The sequence below is a fragment of the Myotis davidii genome, unplaced genomic scaffold (genome assembly GCF_000327345.1).
Source record: "Myotis davidii unplaced genomic scaffold, ASM32734v1 scaffold332, whole genome shotgun sequence".
NCBI classification, from domain to species: domain Eukaryota; kingdom Metazoa; phylum Chordata; class Mammalia; order Chiroptera; family Vespertilionidae; genus Myotis; species Myotis davidii.
In genome coordinates, this window is record NW_006285779.1 from 6,341,410 (window position 1) to 6,357,905 (window position 16,496).

The following is a 16,496-nucleotide window of genomic DNA, read 5'->3' on the forward strand; positions in this document are numbered from 1 at the left end:
AGCTCCTGAGCTTCACAGAATCCCACCTAGACCAGACCAGGCTGTAGCATGCTGCAAGGACACCCGACAGCTAAATCCAAGTTGCACGTGCATGGGGCTGCCACATAACCTAACTCCCTAAGACAGGGTCTCACACTCCCTTCTTCACTGCCCCAGGCCTACCATCTGGAGGCATAGCTCCTGTCCAGCCCTGGTCTGCCAAGTGCCATGCTGAGCCTTTCCCAGCCACTGCTTAACTTCCCTGGACCTCAATTTCCTTACCTGTAAAATGGGGAGAAGTACAGCACCTGCCTCATAGGGCCATTGTGAAGATTAAATGAAACAATGTGTGTAAAGCACTTACCACAGTGCCTGATAACCAGTAAGCACCCCCCACACCCCAGCCTTCAAGAACTACTTATACCTCCATCTCACAGCCAATCCTCTTACCGGCTGGCTCTCAGCCTCACCTAGGGCAGATCCGTTTTTGTTTTCTCAGAAGGATTAGCTAAAATCTTTCCATTCTAAAGCCTGCATTGCTTAGTTTACTGAATTCTGGTCCCAACCAACCCCAGCCCCCACAATTTGGTCACAAGACAGAGCCTCAAGTCAATCCAACAAACATGTGCTGAGCCTGTCCTGTGCAAGGCACAGCTTTCCTCCTCCTGCCCCCGGCTCATACCCAGACTTCGCCTCCATGCCCATCCACCCCTGTGCTGCAGGCACAGCCCAGGCCCGCGCGCTCGGCCAGCACTGGGGGGATCGGCTCTCCGGCCTTAGGGAGAGGGTGAGCGCAAGGACCAGGTCAAAAACAAGAAGCTTGAGGCCTTTTTATTGATAATTCTCCATATACACAGAAGTCCTTTAGTTCCTCTCCAGTGTAATAAAGCACAGGGTACTTAACGCTCATCTCTGAACAGGACAAAGGAGCCTGAGGAAGGGGGACACCAAGGCCTGCCTGGTTCCCCAGGGACTTGCCCCTCACTGGCCTGGAGCAGGCCCCTGTCTTCCCAGCCCAGGCTAGACTGTTGGCCTGGCGAGAAAGCTGGTCTAGAATGGTCCTTGCCTCCCCAACCTGCCTCCTGGGTCCCTGCTTAGGGTGTAGGAACATCTCCACCTCTTATGGGCTCTGAGTCCCAGGACTCCAGGGAAGCATCCTAGGGCCAAAGTCCCCATCCTCAGCCCATTGCCTGTGCCATGTTCCCAGGAACCAGGAAATAAATAAATAAATACTTCAAAAAAGCAGGGCAGCTCCAGGGGAGGGAAGGGGTGCCTGAGCCCGCTCATGGCTTAGAGAGACACAAAGCCCAGAGAGCACATAAATGCATGTGAAACTGCTGGAGAGAGGGTGGGAACCCTAAGTGGCCTTGTCCCATAACTAAGGCTGTTTTGCTGGAGAACAGCCTGGAACCTAGGACCCAGCTCGGCAAGATCACACGCTTCCCAGGCCCCCGAGGGTCAAGGGCTCAGGACCTCTGCTCCGGTCTCACACTACATGGGACGAGGTGCTGGGGAGGGGAAATGCAGCTCTGAGCCAGAGGAGGGGTGCCCAAGGCTCTGAGCAGTGGGAGCAGAAGTGATCGGAGTGCCTGGCATCTACCCACCAGGGCTGAGGGCAGCTGTGAGCTGAGATTCTGCACGTCAAGATTTCTGCAACGTGGGGCTGAGGTCCTTTGAGCTGCTGGGACTCCTACGTTTTGCTCTGATTAATACAAGGACTCTGCCAGGCCCTCCTACTCACAGCCTCCTCTGGGGGAACTTCGGAACTTCAACCCTGTTTCTAGAAACACTTTTGGTCATGTTAGCCTAAAAGTGTTGGTGGGCAAATAATAAGATCCTGGTGCCTGGAGGGACATTCACACAGCAGAGCTGGGGCATGGCACTCCCAAGCCTGCGCAGACTCTTGAGGCAAACGTCTTGGCCCAGGACCCCACGGGAGGAGGAATCTCTTTTCCCAGTTTCTGATCTCCGGTCTCAGAGTATTCCCAGCTTTGGAGAGCCTCCCTGATCCTCAGAGACCCCAATGGAGACCAGGAGTGGCTCTCTTCTGCCCTCTAGCTTATATTCCCTGCCCAGGCCAAAGTCCACTAACAGCCCAGGACAGAGCAAGGCAAACATATCAGACCCCCTAGGGGCTCCTCTCCCCTCTGTTGACCATCTGCAGGAGTGGGGAACAGCTCCAGAACCCAGCTGGAGACAGCAAGGGCAGAGAAGGGAAGCCTACCTAGCATTCGGGCCACATTTGCCCAGCACACGCCACACAGGGCTAGGGGTAGGGAGAGTGGGGTCTACTGCTGCTCGCCCAGGGACTGGCGCTTGCTCGGATCCTGTCCCCTCTTCTCACTTGTTCAAGGTCTGGTTACACGAAGCACACACAAACACAGTCTCTCTCTGGGCTTCAGGGGCTGAAAAGGGAGAAGAACTTGGTGAGATGCTACCTCATGCCCTTTGGCTCATGACCCCAACTACCAGAACCACCTCCCCAGCCCCCAAAGCCCCACAGACCACCCACTGCTCAGCCCACACCCTTGCCAACCCAACTCACTAGCCTGCCCTTGGAGACATCTTTTTATGGGAACCAGGGACTTTGGGGGTGACGATGCCAACAGCAGGCCTCTCCCAGGTGTTCTATGCATTAGAAATTATTTTGCCACCAACTCAACACCTTTAAAAATGTTTTTTAAACGAAGAGCCAGAAGAAAAATTTCCAAGATGTTTTAACAGTGGTTTTCTCAGGGTGATAAGATTACAGATTTATTTTTCTCTTCCTACTTCTTCTGTATGGTATTTCCAAAACTTCCAGTATAAGCACATGCTACTTGCATGACCGGAAGGAAAGACAAAAACCCTTGATTCCTCATATTACAAGGAACTGTGTGAAACAGGCTCCCTTTCTAGAGTGTGCATATGCGTTTATCCTATGTGCATGTGGAGCTCCGCCTTCTGCTCATCTGTATGTTGTTTTGTTTACAATGATAATCTACAGCTTTTATAGAAGGAAAAGGCATTCTTCTTTATTTTATCAGAAGTATTACCAAGGCAATGAGGAAATGAATGAAATTCAGGATGGTGGTCTCTGGGGAAGGCAGGCGTGGCGTTGGGAGCCCAGTGGTGTGGCTAACGCTGCTTTAACTTTGAAGTGTTTTAACTTCAAAGAAGCCGTCACAGTCATTCATTATCACCCATCATAATTTTGATAGATCATATATATTCTTTTGTGTTTTTTATTGTTAAAGGTGATGGAGGAGATGTTACTACGGGCCAGACCAGGATCCCAAGTTCCCTTGACCTATCACTGACCCCTCACTCCTATCCCACAGGCAGCACCCTTCAGAGGTGGGAACAACCACGCCCTCGCCCTGCCCTGCCCCTCAGCCGCCTGCACCACTCACCTGTGGCCCCCATGGAAGACTTGGGCACCTTGAAGGAGCAGCACCGGGAGCAGAAGCTATTCCCACAGTTACTGCAGCTCCGCTGCCAACAAGAGCCAAGGTCAGTATGTGACCCATCCCCAGCCCCAGGCACCCGGAGCCCTCAGCACCCCCTCCTGCCCACCCACAGATCCCACCCAAGGAACCTGGGACATCTGTGGACTGGGGAGGTGCCCAGATGGGGCAGGACTGAGACCCAACAGGGAACCCTCAAGGAGACTTACCCTCTTCTTCAGCACTGAGAAGGTGGCCGAGCAGCCTGTACAGCTCCCTGAGAAAGAGGCAGCAGCTCAGCCTTGAGCCTCTCAACTCTCACCTGCTCCTGAGTCTTCCAAATGGGGACTCAGGACACCAGCCCAGACTCCTTGGCTGGGAGCAGTGAGTAAGGGAGCACAGTCCAGATCCAGAGACAGAAGGAAGGGAGACTACAGAGCTGCCAGTCCCTATACCCTCCTGGGGCTTAGAGGCCCCACCTGCAGGCTCAGCCGAAATAGAGGAGCACCCAGCAGAATGTGGCCCCTGGAAACCACCCGAAGCTGACAGGGTCACCACCCTCTCTGTGGTCCAGGGTGGCACTTCTGGAACCCAGTTCCTTATCTTCCCACAAGCTCAATAAGGACAGGGGAATAAGAAGTAACCCACACTCACTCAACAATCCCACTATGTGGGTCCCATGGACACCGCAGTACCCCTCACTCTCGTCACAAACCCATACCCACAATTCCAAGACTTGGGCCCTGTGGCCACGGTGCCCCTCCCTGTCCCTGTCCCGACTGTACCGAAGTTGTTGGTGGGGTACCGCTTGCGGAGCCGCTCTGTGAGCCGCGACACCTTGCTGCGCAGCACTTCATTCTTGCTCAGGAACCCGTTGTCGTGCAGGGCCAGCTCGTCCTCTACCGGGCACGGGGCACCCTCATCCTCCTCCTGTAGGAACAGCTCCTTCCAGTCCCGCCCACCTTGTGGCAGGGCTCCAGGGCCTGCATGCAGAGGCACCCAGCACAGCAGACCCCACGAGGTGTGGTGACGGTGGCCACCCTCCCCCTGCCTGGCCCCCGCCCACCTCATCAAGGCTCCTACTTACCAGCACCACCAAGTGGGTCTCCTGCTTCCCGAGGTGCAGGGGAGAAGAAGAAAACAAGGAGAGAGACAGCAGGAAGGAAGTTGCTATGAGGCAGTCCCCAGCAAAAGGAAACACTCAAGTGTTACTCTGAGTTCTGTCCAAGCAAGTCCCAAAGGGTGACATTAACAGAGGCCCCCATAAAAGGACCCCAGCATCAAATAAGCTTGGGAGGAGCTGTGTCCTGTTTTTCAAACTGGGTGAGACTGATCAAGTGGGTCATTCTTTTAACAGAATAGAACAGAACGGGAAAGAAAAGATCCCTTATGATGCATTTGTTAGGAAACTTGTTTCAGTTAAGCTTTATCCATATTATAAACATAAGTGTGAACTGGGCCAAGATGTGCGTGTGTTTCTTACTGTGGGTTATAAACAGAAATGCTTGAAAGCACCACCATCCAGATTCAGAGTCTACAATCGTGTATGAAAGCCTCAGAGAAATCTTTCAGTGGCTGAAAAGTAAATGGACCGGACTGATGTAAAAGTGAATGGGCTAGGTGAAAACACCCAAGACCCCATTTCTTATGTCTCAATTTTCCCACTTTAAAAGAGAAATTATTTCCTCCTGTAAGAAAACAATAGCGCAAATGTAACAGAATGACAGCTGCCACTAGGACTCAGTGACCAGGGAACATGAGGAGGGGTGGGGAGGGACTGTGTGACTTTCTAAGGGGGACGGTCACTCCTCAGCTACATGGGCCACTGCAGACTCAGGGCTGCTTAAAAATTGAGAATCCAGTTTTCACTGAAATCTCCCCATTTTTAAATACTGGCTCAAAAAATATAAGGTTTGTATGCCAAATAAAACACTATAAACTATCAGCTTGAACTACTGGGTTCCAGAAGTGCCACCCTGGACCACAAAGAGGGTCTTAAAATCAGAAAAACTGTTTAACTTTCTCTGACCTAGAACTTGGCCATGCAACCACTTTCTCCAATCTCCTCTCCCTGCCCCCCAAAGGGGCATCTCTCAGCCCTCATTCTGCCTAAGAGTAGTTGGGGACCAGGCAGTGCCCTCCCCCAAATCTGCCTTCCCCACACCAAAGGTGCCAAGTCCACAACTGCAGCCAGTCCCCAGCAGGGCATTCCCAGAGGCTTCCAGAGCCATCCCTGCCCTGGGCAGCCGGGACAGGTCACTAGATCAGCAACAGGACAGGCACAAGTTCAGTGGCCCCCTTCACCCACTGAGTTTGAGCTCATAGCAAGTTTCAGGTTCTCACTTGGATATAAGAGAATTTAAGAACTCAGACTTGGGATGTGAGGAGCCACATAGCTCCAGGACCACCCAATTTCTGGCCTGGTCAGTAGAGGGTGCTGGGGAAAGGGCCACCCACCTCAATCGCATCTTTAAATTCCTCATCAGGCTCAGCCTCCTCGGCCTCCTCCACGCTGCCTGGCGTGAGGTCCTGGGAAGAGAGATTTTATTGAGAAGGAGAGGAGTCGCAACCTGGCACCTAAGGCAGAGGCCACCTCCCCTGAGCCAGCATTCAGGTTTCCCAAACTTCTATTCCTGCCCCGGAGGAAATGGCACAACTGCAAGAAAGAAGGAAGTCATGGGAAAGAGGCGCTCTCTGACCTAGCGGGGACAGGGAGATGGGACCAAGACCAGGGTGGACCTGTGGGGGCTTCAGCACAGGGGTTGAGAGCATGGACTCTGGAACCACAGGGCCACCTGAATCTTGGCAACACCACCCTCCAGCAACCACTGTGCCTCAGCCTTCTCCTCTGCAAAGAACACAATCTCATCCCCAGAAATAGCCTACACCTCATGGGGTTAATATCTATAAAGTGCTTGGAACAGCAGAGTAACTACTCAGTAAAGCACAGAGTAGCTATTATTATTACAATTATTACTATCAAGCACTTCAGAGGGGATGAGGTCTAGGGAGAAACAGGAACTACATAGAGGCCAGCCCAGAAGCTATGTGCTACGAACAAGCTGGTAATAGGAAGGTGCCGGAATGTGCCCACAGCAGGATCTGCCCTGACGGTGGGGGACGCTCACCTCTGTGGGTGTGGGCGTAGGCGTGCAGTCTGGCAGAACGCCCTTCCCTCCAGCATCCGGGGACGGTGGGCTCTGGAAGGTACCCTCTTCCTGGCTGGATTTCATCCGCCGCTGCAGACATGCCCTGTACTCAGACACCACTACTCAGGGCAACAAGAGTGGGATGGGAGGCAGAAACAGGATGGAATGAGTGGTGCTTTGGGGGTATCCATTTCTGCTGCTGGCTGCCTCTTCCTCCAGTATCCCACTCTTGCTGCAGGAAAGAGTCACCCTCCTAATTCCAAACAAGTCACCTAACCTAACCTCATAAAAAAAAAGCAGAGATACCACCACCCACCCTATGAGATTACTGTAAAGAGACTAAACATAGTAAGTGCTTGATAAATTAGGGATTCTGTAATTAATTACCCAACCACACCAAGTAAAATAAATATAGCAATCAGCCAAACATATGTAAAGGCCCAAGCGTCTATGACTCAGGGCCTCTCCAGCCTGCCTCATTGCTTTAGAAGCCAGACGGCACACAGGGACTTTGGGATCACACAGAGATGTGGCAGCAACTCCAGGGGGCTGTGTGCTGGAAATCAGGTGGCAGCACTGGGAAAACATCCCTCCCTCACCTCCCAGAAGCCACATATCACCTAAGCAGTGATTCACCTGCTTCAGAAAGGCAGAGGGACCCCTACTTTTGCAGCCTCCCCTGTGTCCCACCGAACATCTCAGAGAAGCAGAGCCAAGGGAAGCCCGCCTAATGTGGTGCTGCCCCCTTGTGGAAAGAATAGCAAATAGATGATCAGCGATAGAGACAAGCAAGGAGCCCATCTGTCAGGCTCTCCAGGGCTTACCTCGGAAGAACTCCACGTGGCAGCAGATACAGCATGCAAACTGTGGCCAGGAGAGCTCCGTAGAACCTGGATTGACAGAGGAACCACAGGATTAGAAATTCCTAAGACCAGAGGAAACCATTTGGAGCACCCCGCATAGGCCTCGGGCAAGAAATAGCACTGAGCAGTTAATAAACTGACAAGATCTGCTGATCAAACAAGTGGACAATAAAGCAAAGTGGAAGGCTTGACAACCACCACCAAGTCACTGGTTGCTAACAATGGATACTGGTGAGGCCGTCGCAATGGCTGAGGCTGGGCCACGTATACTGGTTCAACGCTCATCACTCCGCAGGCTCTAGACTCTGAAGTCTAGAATAAGACAAACTTGGCTTTGCACCCAGCTTTGCCATTTCTTGCTTTGTGCCCTTAGGCAAGTCCCTTGGTTTTTCTGAGTGTCACTTCCTGCACAGGTCAAGTGGGGATTAAAATAGTGCCTGCCTCCTAGAGTTATTATGAAGAGTAAGACAATACATGGCAGGTATTGAGCACAGGGCCTGGCACAAGGGGGAAACTAAATAACTATTAGTTGTCATTATTATTTATAATGTAAATAAGTAGTTCCATCCTTGAATTTATTCTAAGAAAATATTTTCAAAAGCTAAACCCATACAAATGTTCACTACAGGGTTAGTAATAAAAGTAAAACTGACTAAATGTAGAATAGAATGGTTCCATATATCATAGCATATGCACCCTCAATATTAATCTGGTATTACAATAATTCCAAAAGTCATATGGCAACAAAGAAAATCACTGATGATATATAATGGTAAGTGAAAAAGAAAAAAAAGGGACTCTCACATACGTTATGAAACTATAGAGTATATATGCACATGACCAACTCTAGAAGTCGATCTAAACATGATATCAGCCGTTATATCAGGGTGGGAGACGGCATAGTGCAGTGATGGCGAACCTTTTGAGCTCGGCATGTCAGCATTTTGAAAAACCCTAACTTAACTCTGGTGCCGTGTCACATATAGAAATTTTTTGATATTTGCAACCATAGTAAAACAAAGACTTATATTTTTGATATTTATTTTATATATTTAAATGCCATTTAACAAAGAAAAATCAACCAAAAAAATGAGTTCGCGTGTCACCTCTGACACGCGTGTCATAGGTTCGCCATCACTGACACAGTGATTTTTCTGTTATTAAAATATATTACCATACACAAAGCAGTGCATTCCCACCTGCAAGCCTCTCTTCCCCTGAGTTAGGGGCCCTGGGGCCCTCAAGGCAGCTGGCTTTGCCTGGGGCTCAAGTTACAAATTCCTCCAGGGCAGTGGGAGTGGGAGTGGGAGCAGAGGGGCACTCACTGTGAGGACACGGTGGGGTTCTCCCAGCGCAGCACCCGGTAGGCGGCTTCACAGGTGCAGCACAGGCGGCGCAGGAAGGCCTCCAGCTGGATCAAGCTGCAGACACAAGGGGCGTCTAAGAGCCGCACGCCCGGCCCCACTCACCCAAGGGGCCTGACAGAGCTCTGGGGCTGCAGAGACTGGGACTTCACAGGCACAGCTGCTAGGGATGGCCAGTCTCTTCAAACCCGCGGGAGGGGCCGGAGAGCTCAGGAGAACATTCATACATTTCAGTCCCCTTTTTGGAATCCCTGCTGAGGTGGAAATAGGACAAAGGTTCCTGCTCTGGCCTCTTTCTAACTATTGCTATGAGGCCAGTTACTTACCTTTACTTAAGAGGGCCGCCGTTTTCCTCTATAAAATGAGGAGCGGGGTACCCACCTCAGATACTCTAGAGCTGTGAGGATAAATGACAGGAGGTAGACAGATCAATGTGCCTCCACCTGGTGTGTAAGGCAGACTCACTTGGAGAGCTTTTTTTAATGGATGCACCACAGAAGCAATGAGCACAAGCTGAGGTTTCCGAAGGGCTCCTGGGGAAAATGGCTGATTCTAGAGCCAGGGCAGGGAAAGTATAAGATAAATTTGAACATCATTTAGTCCCATAAAGGAAGCACTCAAAAAAGATGGGGGCATATCAAAAGAACACAGAAGCCAGTTCAAAAGAGACCCTACTGGCCAAATCTAGGACAATTTGAGATCAAAATCTGTAACAGTAATACATTATAAGCCATTAAATTAAGTTTAAAAATCTTGAGTTCATATTGATAATAAGTAAGAATTACAGTAGAATGCCAGCTAATAATGACAATTACAAAATCACCTTTGCAATCATCATAAGAATAAACTGGTGAAGGCAAGACTCATCAATGGATTTAAAAGTAGGTAAATATTTGATAAGGAACAAGGCATTTACTTGTGTACCCCCCTCAGATTACTAACTCTAAAGAGTGAAAGGGTCATCTTACCATGGAGAAACCTTAACCAAGGGATCAAAGATACTACCTCCCATAACAAGACAAACTGACATCACGTATCTCCTGACACAACGCATTGACAATGACATGCCACTTGTCATTTCCTGCCAACAATGCACAACCTGAATCTAATCATGAGGAACTAGGTAACCCCAAACTGAGGAAAATACCACAAAATAATAAGTTTGTTCTATTAAAAAGTGTCAAGGTCTTGAGAAACAGAAGTCTCTGAGGAACTACTACAGGTTACAGGAGACTAAAGAGACATAAAAATAAATGCAATGTGTGATTCTGGATTGGATCCTGGATTAGGAGAAATTTATATAAAAGACCTTATTAATACAAGCGGTAAAATCTGATTATGAACTCTGTATTAAACAATAATACTAATGTTAATGTTATCAATGTAAATATCCCTAATTTTGATTACAGGACTGTGGCTACATAAGAAAATGTCCTTGGCCCAACCAGTGTGGCTCAGTGGTTGAGCATCAACCTATGAACCAGGAGATCACGGTTCAATTCCTGGTCAGGGCACATGCCTGGGCTGTGGGCTCAAACCCCAGTAGGAGGTATGCAGGAGGCAGCTGATCAATGATCCTTTCTCATTATTGATGTTTGTCCCTCTCTCCCTCTCACTTCCTCTCTCTGAAGCCAATGGAAACATATTTTTTTTAAAAAGAGAGAATGTCCTTGTTCTTAGAAAATACACGCTGAAGTATCTGGGTAACAGGCATGATGTTTGCAACTTACTTTCAAATGGTTCAGGAAGAAAAAATAGTGTAAAGAGAGACAGATGCAGCCAATGTGGCAAAATGTTGATAATTATTCTGAGTAAAGGGCACATGAGAGTTCTTTGTATTATTCTTGCAACTCTTCTGTTAGTTTTTGTTTGTTTTGTCTTTTTACTTTCACAACCTCATTTTAATTAGTCATATATGGGCTTACTAACTACAATCTATACCCTAATGAAGACTGAACTATACATTCCAGTTGACTTTAGGTTAAAATCATTTCAAAGTAAAAGATTAAAAAAAAACAGATATTCAAACCCCACTCCAGATAACTCAGACTTTCGGGGGGTGGAGGAGAGGGGCTCTGTTTATAACTGTTCTTTGGCTGCCCAGGGAGGGATGAGGACCCTGCTGTATGTCAAGAGAGCCTAGTTGAGGAAGGGCGCACCAAATGGCAGCTGCCACTGAAGTGATGTTAATATTATGCACCAGGCTTACGGTGCTTCTTCAGCAGTGCCAGCTCTGTCACATCTAAGAAGTGTCTCCATAGTGCAGTGAACACGACTAATATTTACTGAATGCCTCCTGGGTACGAGACACTCATTTAATCTGCACAGCCACCTATGAGGTAAGATATTATTATCTTCTTTAACAGATGAAGCAGCTGAGGCACAGGAAAGCTAAGCAACCTGCCCAGTGTCACACACCAAGTCAATGTAAGAGCTAGGATTGGAACACGGCTGTGGCTCCTGCATGCACACGCTAAGTCAAGACCCTAAACCAGCGGTTCTCAACCGCTGTGGGTCATGACCCCTTTGGGGGTCGAACGACCCTTTCACAGGGGTCACCTAAGACCATCGGAAAACACATATTGAATATATAATTACATATTGTTTTTGTGATTAATCACTATGCTTTATGTTCAATTTGTAACAATGAAAATACAGTTATGAAGTAGCAACGAAAATAATTTTATGGTTGGGGGTCACCACAACATGAGGAACTGTATTAAAGGGTCGTGGCATTAGGAAGGTTGAGAACCACTGCCCTAAACTCTCTCGAGTGGAGAGAAAACAAGCTGTGAAACCTGCTGTATCTGGATTCTCATCCCAACTCTGCCCATTTCTAGCTGTGAAAGCCCCTTTCCTCACCCATAAATGAAGGATAATAATAGTAGCTACCTCCCAGAACTATTAAAAAGATGAAAAGAAATGGACATCTGTGGTTTGCCTAATACAATGCCTGGCACACGCAGTGTGGTGGGAGGTGTGACTGTGACTGTCCCTCACCTCCCTGGCTCCTTCCATACTCACAAGCACTTCACCTCGGCCACAGCCTCGGGGCGAGACAGGCGAACTCTCTGCAGGTCCTCCTGCCTCACGCTATGATACTTCCTCCGCATGAGCTCAGACTCCGGCAGCCGTGCCCGGCAGACCTCCTGCAGGTAGCCCAGAAGGGCGGGCACTGAAATCACCAAGGCACCCACTGAGTACCACGCACCTGTGGGATCAATAATACTGTAGGTAAACAGGTAGCAAGGTCAGGCATTTCACCCACCCACATGTCCACATGCTTGCTCCCTCACCTCCTCCAGAGCTCTGCCCAAGAGGCCTTCTCTGATCACTCCACAGAAAACAGTGTCTCCCCCATCACTCTCCAGCCCCTTGCCCCAGCTTTATTTTACTTCACAGAACGTATGGTTGTTGTCTCTTTCACAAACGTAGACTCTTAAGGGCTGGGCCTTTGTCTGTCTAGTCACTGCTGTGGCATCAAACGCATGTTTTTAATATTAAGAAACCTACACTAGCATACAATAGGTGGCTCATGCCTGGAGTGGCCTCTGGGGCTTCCCGAGGACTGACATTCTGACCGTTGGACCACTGGGGCAGATTGGAAACCTTCCCTTTGCCTTTTAGGATATCCCAGACCACCGTGGACTGAAAAATGGTAAGGCTGAGAGAAAATCCAAAGGAACTCTGGTACCCTGGAGGCAGGCTAATAGAGCACTCGCTGGGCACAGAGTAAATGCTAAATATCTCTTCTATGAACTAATTTACTTTGGAAATACGTTCGGAAAAACCTAACAGCCTGGGAATGCTATCTGAGTTCAATCAGGCAAAGAGCCCCACTGAGAAGCAACAGGAAGCCTTATGTGAAATGGGTTTATTTTCAACCCACTGAGTCCATCTCTCCATAGAAAACCAAGGAGACACTTGAGAAATGTGGGTTCAACAGAAGAAGGAATACGTGAGTCAAGGACCCAGCTCCTCCGAACAACCCACGTCCTCCATTCATTTCCCCTGAGGGTTCAGCTGTTTTGTTGTTTTGGGTTTTCTTGCAACCATCTGCCAGTTTCAACAAGAAAAAGAGCTGGGTCACAGCCCACCTTGCCATAACAGTTCCCCAGGAGACATCACTACCCAGGACCCATACTGCCACCCACCTGTCCACACATCTACCTCAAAGGCATCACACTAGACTCCTTACTGGTGGTGACTGTCCAGCAACCCCTGCTGGGCTCATTTGCTGAGCCACAGAAAATCAACAGATGTGGCAAAAACCCTCCTCAGCTTACCTTTCTGTCCCCTCACCCCATCTCATGCCCCAAATGACCCCAGAATCAGCTTGGAAGCCAAAATGGAAAAAGCATTCAGTCAAAAAGGAAACAATAATAATGACACAGAAGACCCCCTGACCTGCAGGGAATATAATCCATGTCCCCCAGTGGATACCTAAAACCGTGGATAGTACTGAATCCTACATAAACTGTTTTTTTCTATACATACATACCTATGATAAAGTTTAATTTATAAATTAGGCAATTTCACAGACAGAAGATTCCTTCTTCCTGTAGAGCTTACCAACCTCAGCATACTTGATTTTCTTAAGTCAAGAACTTTCACCTTTTCACTTACAGGAAGTACTTTACAGTTTCTCTCTGGCATATCGAAACTGCCAGCACCACTACTCTTGTGATTTGGAGCCTTTATTTAGTAAAAAAGAGTGTTACTTGAACACAAGCACGGCAGTACCATGCCAGTCAAACTGATAACCAAGAGGTCTGCTAGGTGACAGGTAGCATATACAGAGTGGATACACTGCACAGGGATGATTCTCATCCCCGGAGGGACAGAGAGATTCCATCAGGCTACTCAGACTGGCACTCAATTTAAAACATATAAATTGCTTATTTCTGGAATTTTCTATTTAATATATTTGAAAATATTTTTAAAGCCTAAGCTAGCACACAGTAGGTTGACAGTGGACAACTGAAACCATAGAACACACAACCGTGGCTAAGGGCGGACTACTGTCAGGTACTGGCTGCTTACTCTGTCAGGCACTGAGCTAAGTGTTATACACAGATCCCCTCATTCCCTACAACTACCCTCTGTGGAAAGCACTGTTATTATCTTCCCTTTCGACGTGAGGAAAATTAGGTATTAGGGCACCCCCAACCCAGCCAGGATTCTAGCCCAGAACGTGTCTCTCCAGAACCTGTGTTCTGACAGCATGCAGACACAGAGAAAGGCCAGCTCCAGGGCAAGACCAATGGCCCCTTCACATGGGGCTGCTGTTCGGAATTCTTCCCCACATTCATTCACACACAAAAGCCCGGCCCCTGGAAGCAGTTCTTACCCTCATTCAAGGTGAGGAACAAGACGTTGAGGCCCAGGCAGGTCAGCAAGGAACACAAAGGCGTCTGCCACCTACAACACAGAGAGTTCTAGTCACTAAAGACCAGCCAGATGCTCCTCCAGGTGGGAAGGGGGGGTGAGCCAGCACAGGTGAGTCATTAAAACCAGGAGCAAGAGGAGGGGGCCTGAGCTCAGCGTGTCAAGGAGAAATGAAAACTGGGTCTCATCTGGACAGGTGACTGGGAGAGGAGTTAAAGTCACATATTAGGCCCTGGGGTGAGAAAAGGTATCCTCTTAGAACTAGAAGACCTGTAGCACTTTCTCGAAGGAAGAGGAAACATTCATAACATTAACTACTAAGAAACCTAGTGAAGAGCAGTACACTCTCCCATTCTTCCTAAGACTGCATTCCCTTGGCTGGAGCTGAAACACCAAAGATGCCTGACTGGAGCAGAGCAGAGCAAACCATCGGGGAGCAGGCAGAGCTGCCTAGCCAGAGAGGAGCCTGGCCCCCAGGCCGCCTCACAGCCTGCTGTTTTCATAGCCAGTGCTGTGTTACAATCGAGCTGTTTTGCACTGAATCAAGTTTCCTTCTTCACTGAACCCCAAATTGGAGATTCATGTTAGCACTGAATTGATGCCAACAACCATCTGTTGACAGTTGTTTGTGCACATTCACCCAACCCCCTGGGGCACTCAAAAAAAAAAAAAGGAAAGAAACCTAGTTAATACCAGTTAACCTGTGTTTTGAAAGGTTCTATGGTTCTATTCTCTTTAAAAGGTGATAATGACAAACATTCTTTAAAATTTTCCTTTATTTTATTGAGATATAATTTACATATAGCATTCTTTTTTACAGTTTCATAGAACATATATTCACTGCACAAGAGTCATCTAATCCAGAAATCAAGAGAACAAAATATAAAGGATTTCTTTGACCCCATTTGTAACTTTCGCTATTTCTGCAATTTTGAGTTTATTTTATACATATGTTATTTCAAAAAGAGAAAAATATCTTAACATATTAAAAAATGAAGACATGCCGAAACCGGTTTGGCTCAATGGATGGAGCATCGGCCTGTGGACTGAAAGGTCCCAGGTTCGATTCTGGTCAAGGGCATGTACCTGGGTTGCGGGCACATCCCCAGTAAGAATTCTCAGCAAACAGGCCCTAAATAAACAGGAACAGATGGAAGCAAACACAGGCCTAACTCCCACCATCATCACCTAATGGCAAAGCAGAGGCCTCCAAAGAGGGAAGAAAGACCAGAGACTCAGGCTGCTGAAGACAAGCAAACACTGCTGGCTTAGTCCCTGATAAAAGACATTTAATAGGGAAAAAGGAGCACAGATGTAGCAATGAAGCTACTGCCTCCTATAGTCTAAAGAGCAGCATCAGCCAGGCCGGCATGACTCAAAAGTTGAGCGTCAAACTGTGAACCAAGAGGTCGCAGTTTGATTCCCGCTCAGGGCAGGCAGGCCAGGAATCGCCAGTGGGAGGCATGCAGGAGGCAGCCGATCAAAAATTCTCTCTCAACATTGATGTTTCTCTCTCTCTCTCTTCTTTCCTCTCCGAAATCAATAAAAATATATTGTAAAAAAAATAAAGAGCAGCATCAGCATATTTAAGGTCATCCATCAGAGGAGAAAGACAAACAGAAAAATAAACAGGTAAGTTACTGACAAGCAATGTATTCAGAACTTAAGTGTTTTTTCTGGGGGGGGGTTGCTCTAATTTGGGTATTTCAGAGTTACTAAATGAGGTTAGCTACTTTAGGTGCTGCTTTTATTTCTTAACAGTTATAGCAAGGAAATGAATGACCTCTCTCTGCCTATTTCTTAAAATTCAAAACATTTCAACTGAACCACCCTAATTAGGCCTCCAAACCATTTAGTGGCAGCTACTAGGGTAAAAGCAGATTAAAAGCCAGGTCTAAGCCAATCCCATTTCAGAAATAAAAGCATCACACAGGCACTGAAGTCACTTTCATTTTAAAGCCTCTTCCATTCTATCTGTCTTCACTGACACTTTGGACCATCGGGACCTACCTACTGGAGTCACTGGTCCCAGAGGAGAGGAGTTGTTTTAAAAATCTACTGCAGCTGTCGGCTTCAAACCTAACAGCCACAGCTCAAGATTAGGTCCCTCTTCAAAATCAAATCCTCTTTACTAAGAACAGAACAATCAACACACACACTAATCTGACAGCCACTTTCACAGAGCAGAGCAGTCTCCCAGTGGCGCAGAGACCACAAGCTCCTGAGGGCATTTTAGGCCTCATGCTTCTCCATCCAGCTTTAATCAATCCCACCACATCCTCAGATTTCTTTTCTTGTTTTTAATATATACTTGATTTCAGAGAGGAA

The 16,496-nt window shown here is 47.9% G+C and overlaps 1 protein-coding gene across 1 annotated transcript in view; it reads right to left on the reverse strand.

The window, feature by feature from the left end:
- Window positions 1–793: 793 nt before the first annotated feature.
- The window catches only part of ZFYVE27 (zinc finger, FYVE domain containing 27), an 18,072-nt gene continuing 2,369 nt past the window's right edge, over window positions 794–16,496 (reverse strand). The window contains 11 exon segments of the mRNA XM_015559365.1: window positions 794–2,384; window positions 3,372–3,453; window positions 3,635–3,681; window positions 4,190–4,334; window positions 4,492–4,512; window positions 5,862–5,933; window positions 6,533–6,728; window positions 7,378–7,443; window positions 8,742–8,837; window positions 11,805–11,991; window positions 14,131–14,201. Of these exon segments, the coding sequence (XP_015414851.1) occupies window positions 2,320–2,384; window positions 3,372–3,453; window positions 3,635–3,681; window positions 4,190–4,334; window positions 4,492–4,512; window positions 5,862–5,933; window positions 6,533–6,728; window positions 7,378–7,443; window positions 8,742–8,837; window positions 11,805–11,991; window positions 14,131–14,201 (1,048 nt within the window). The 3' untranslated portion in view covers window positions 794–2,319.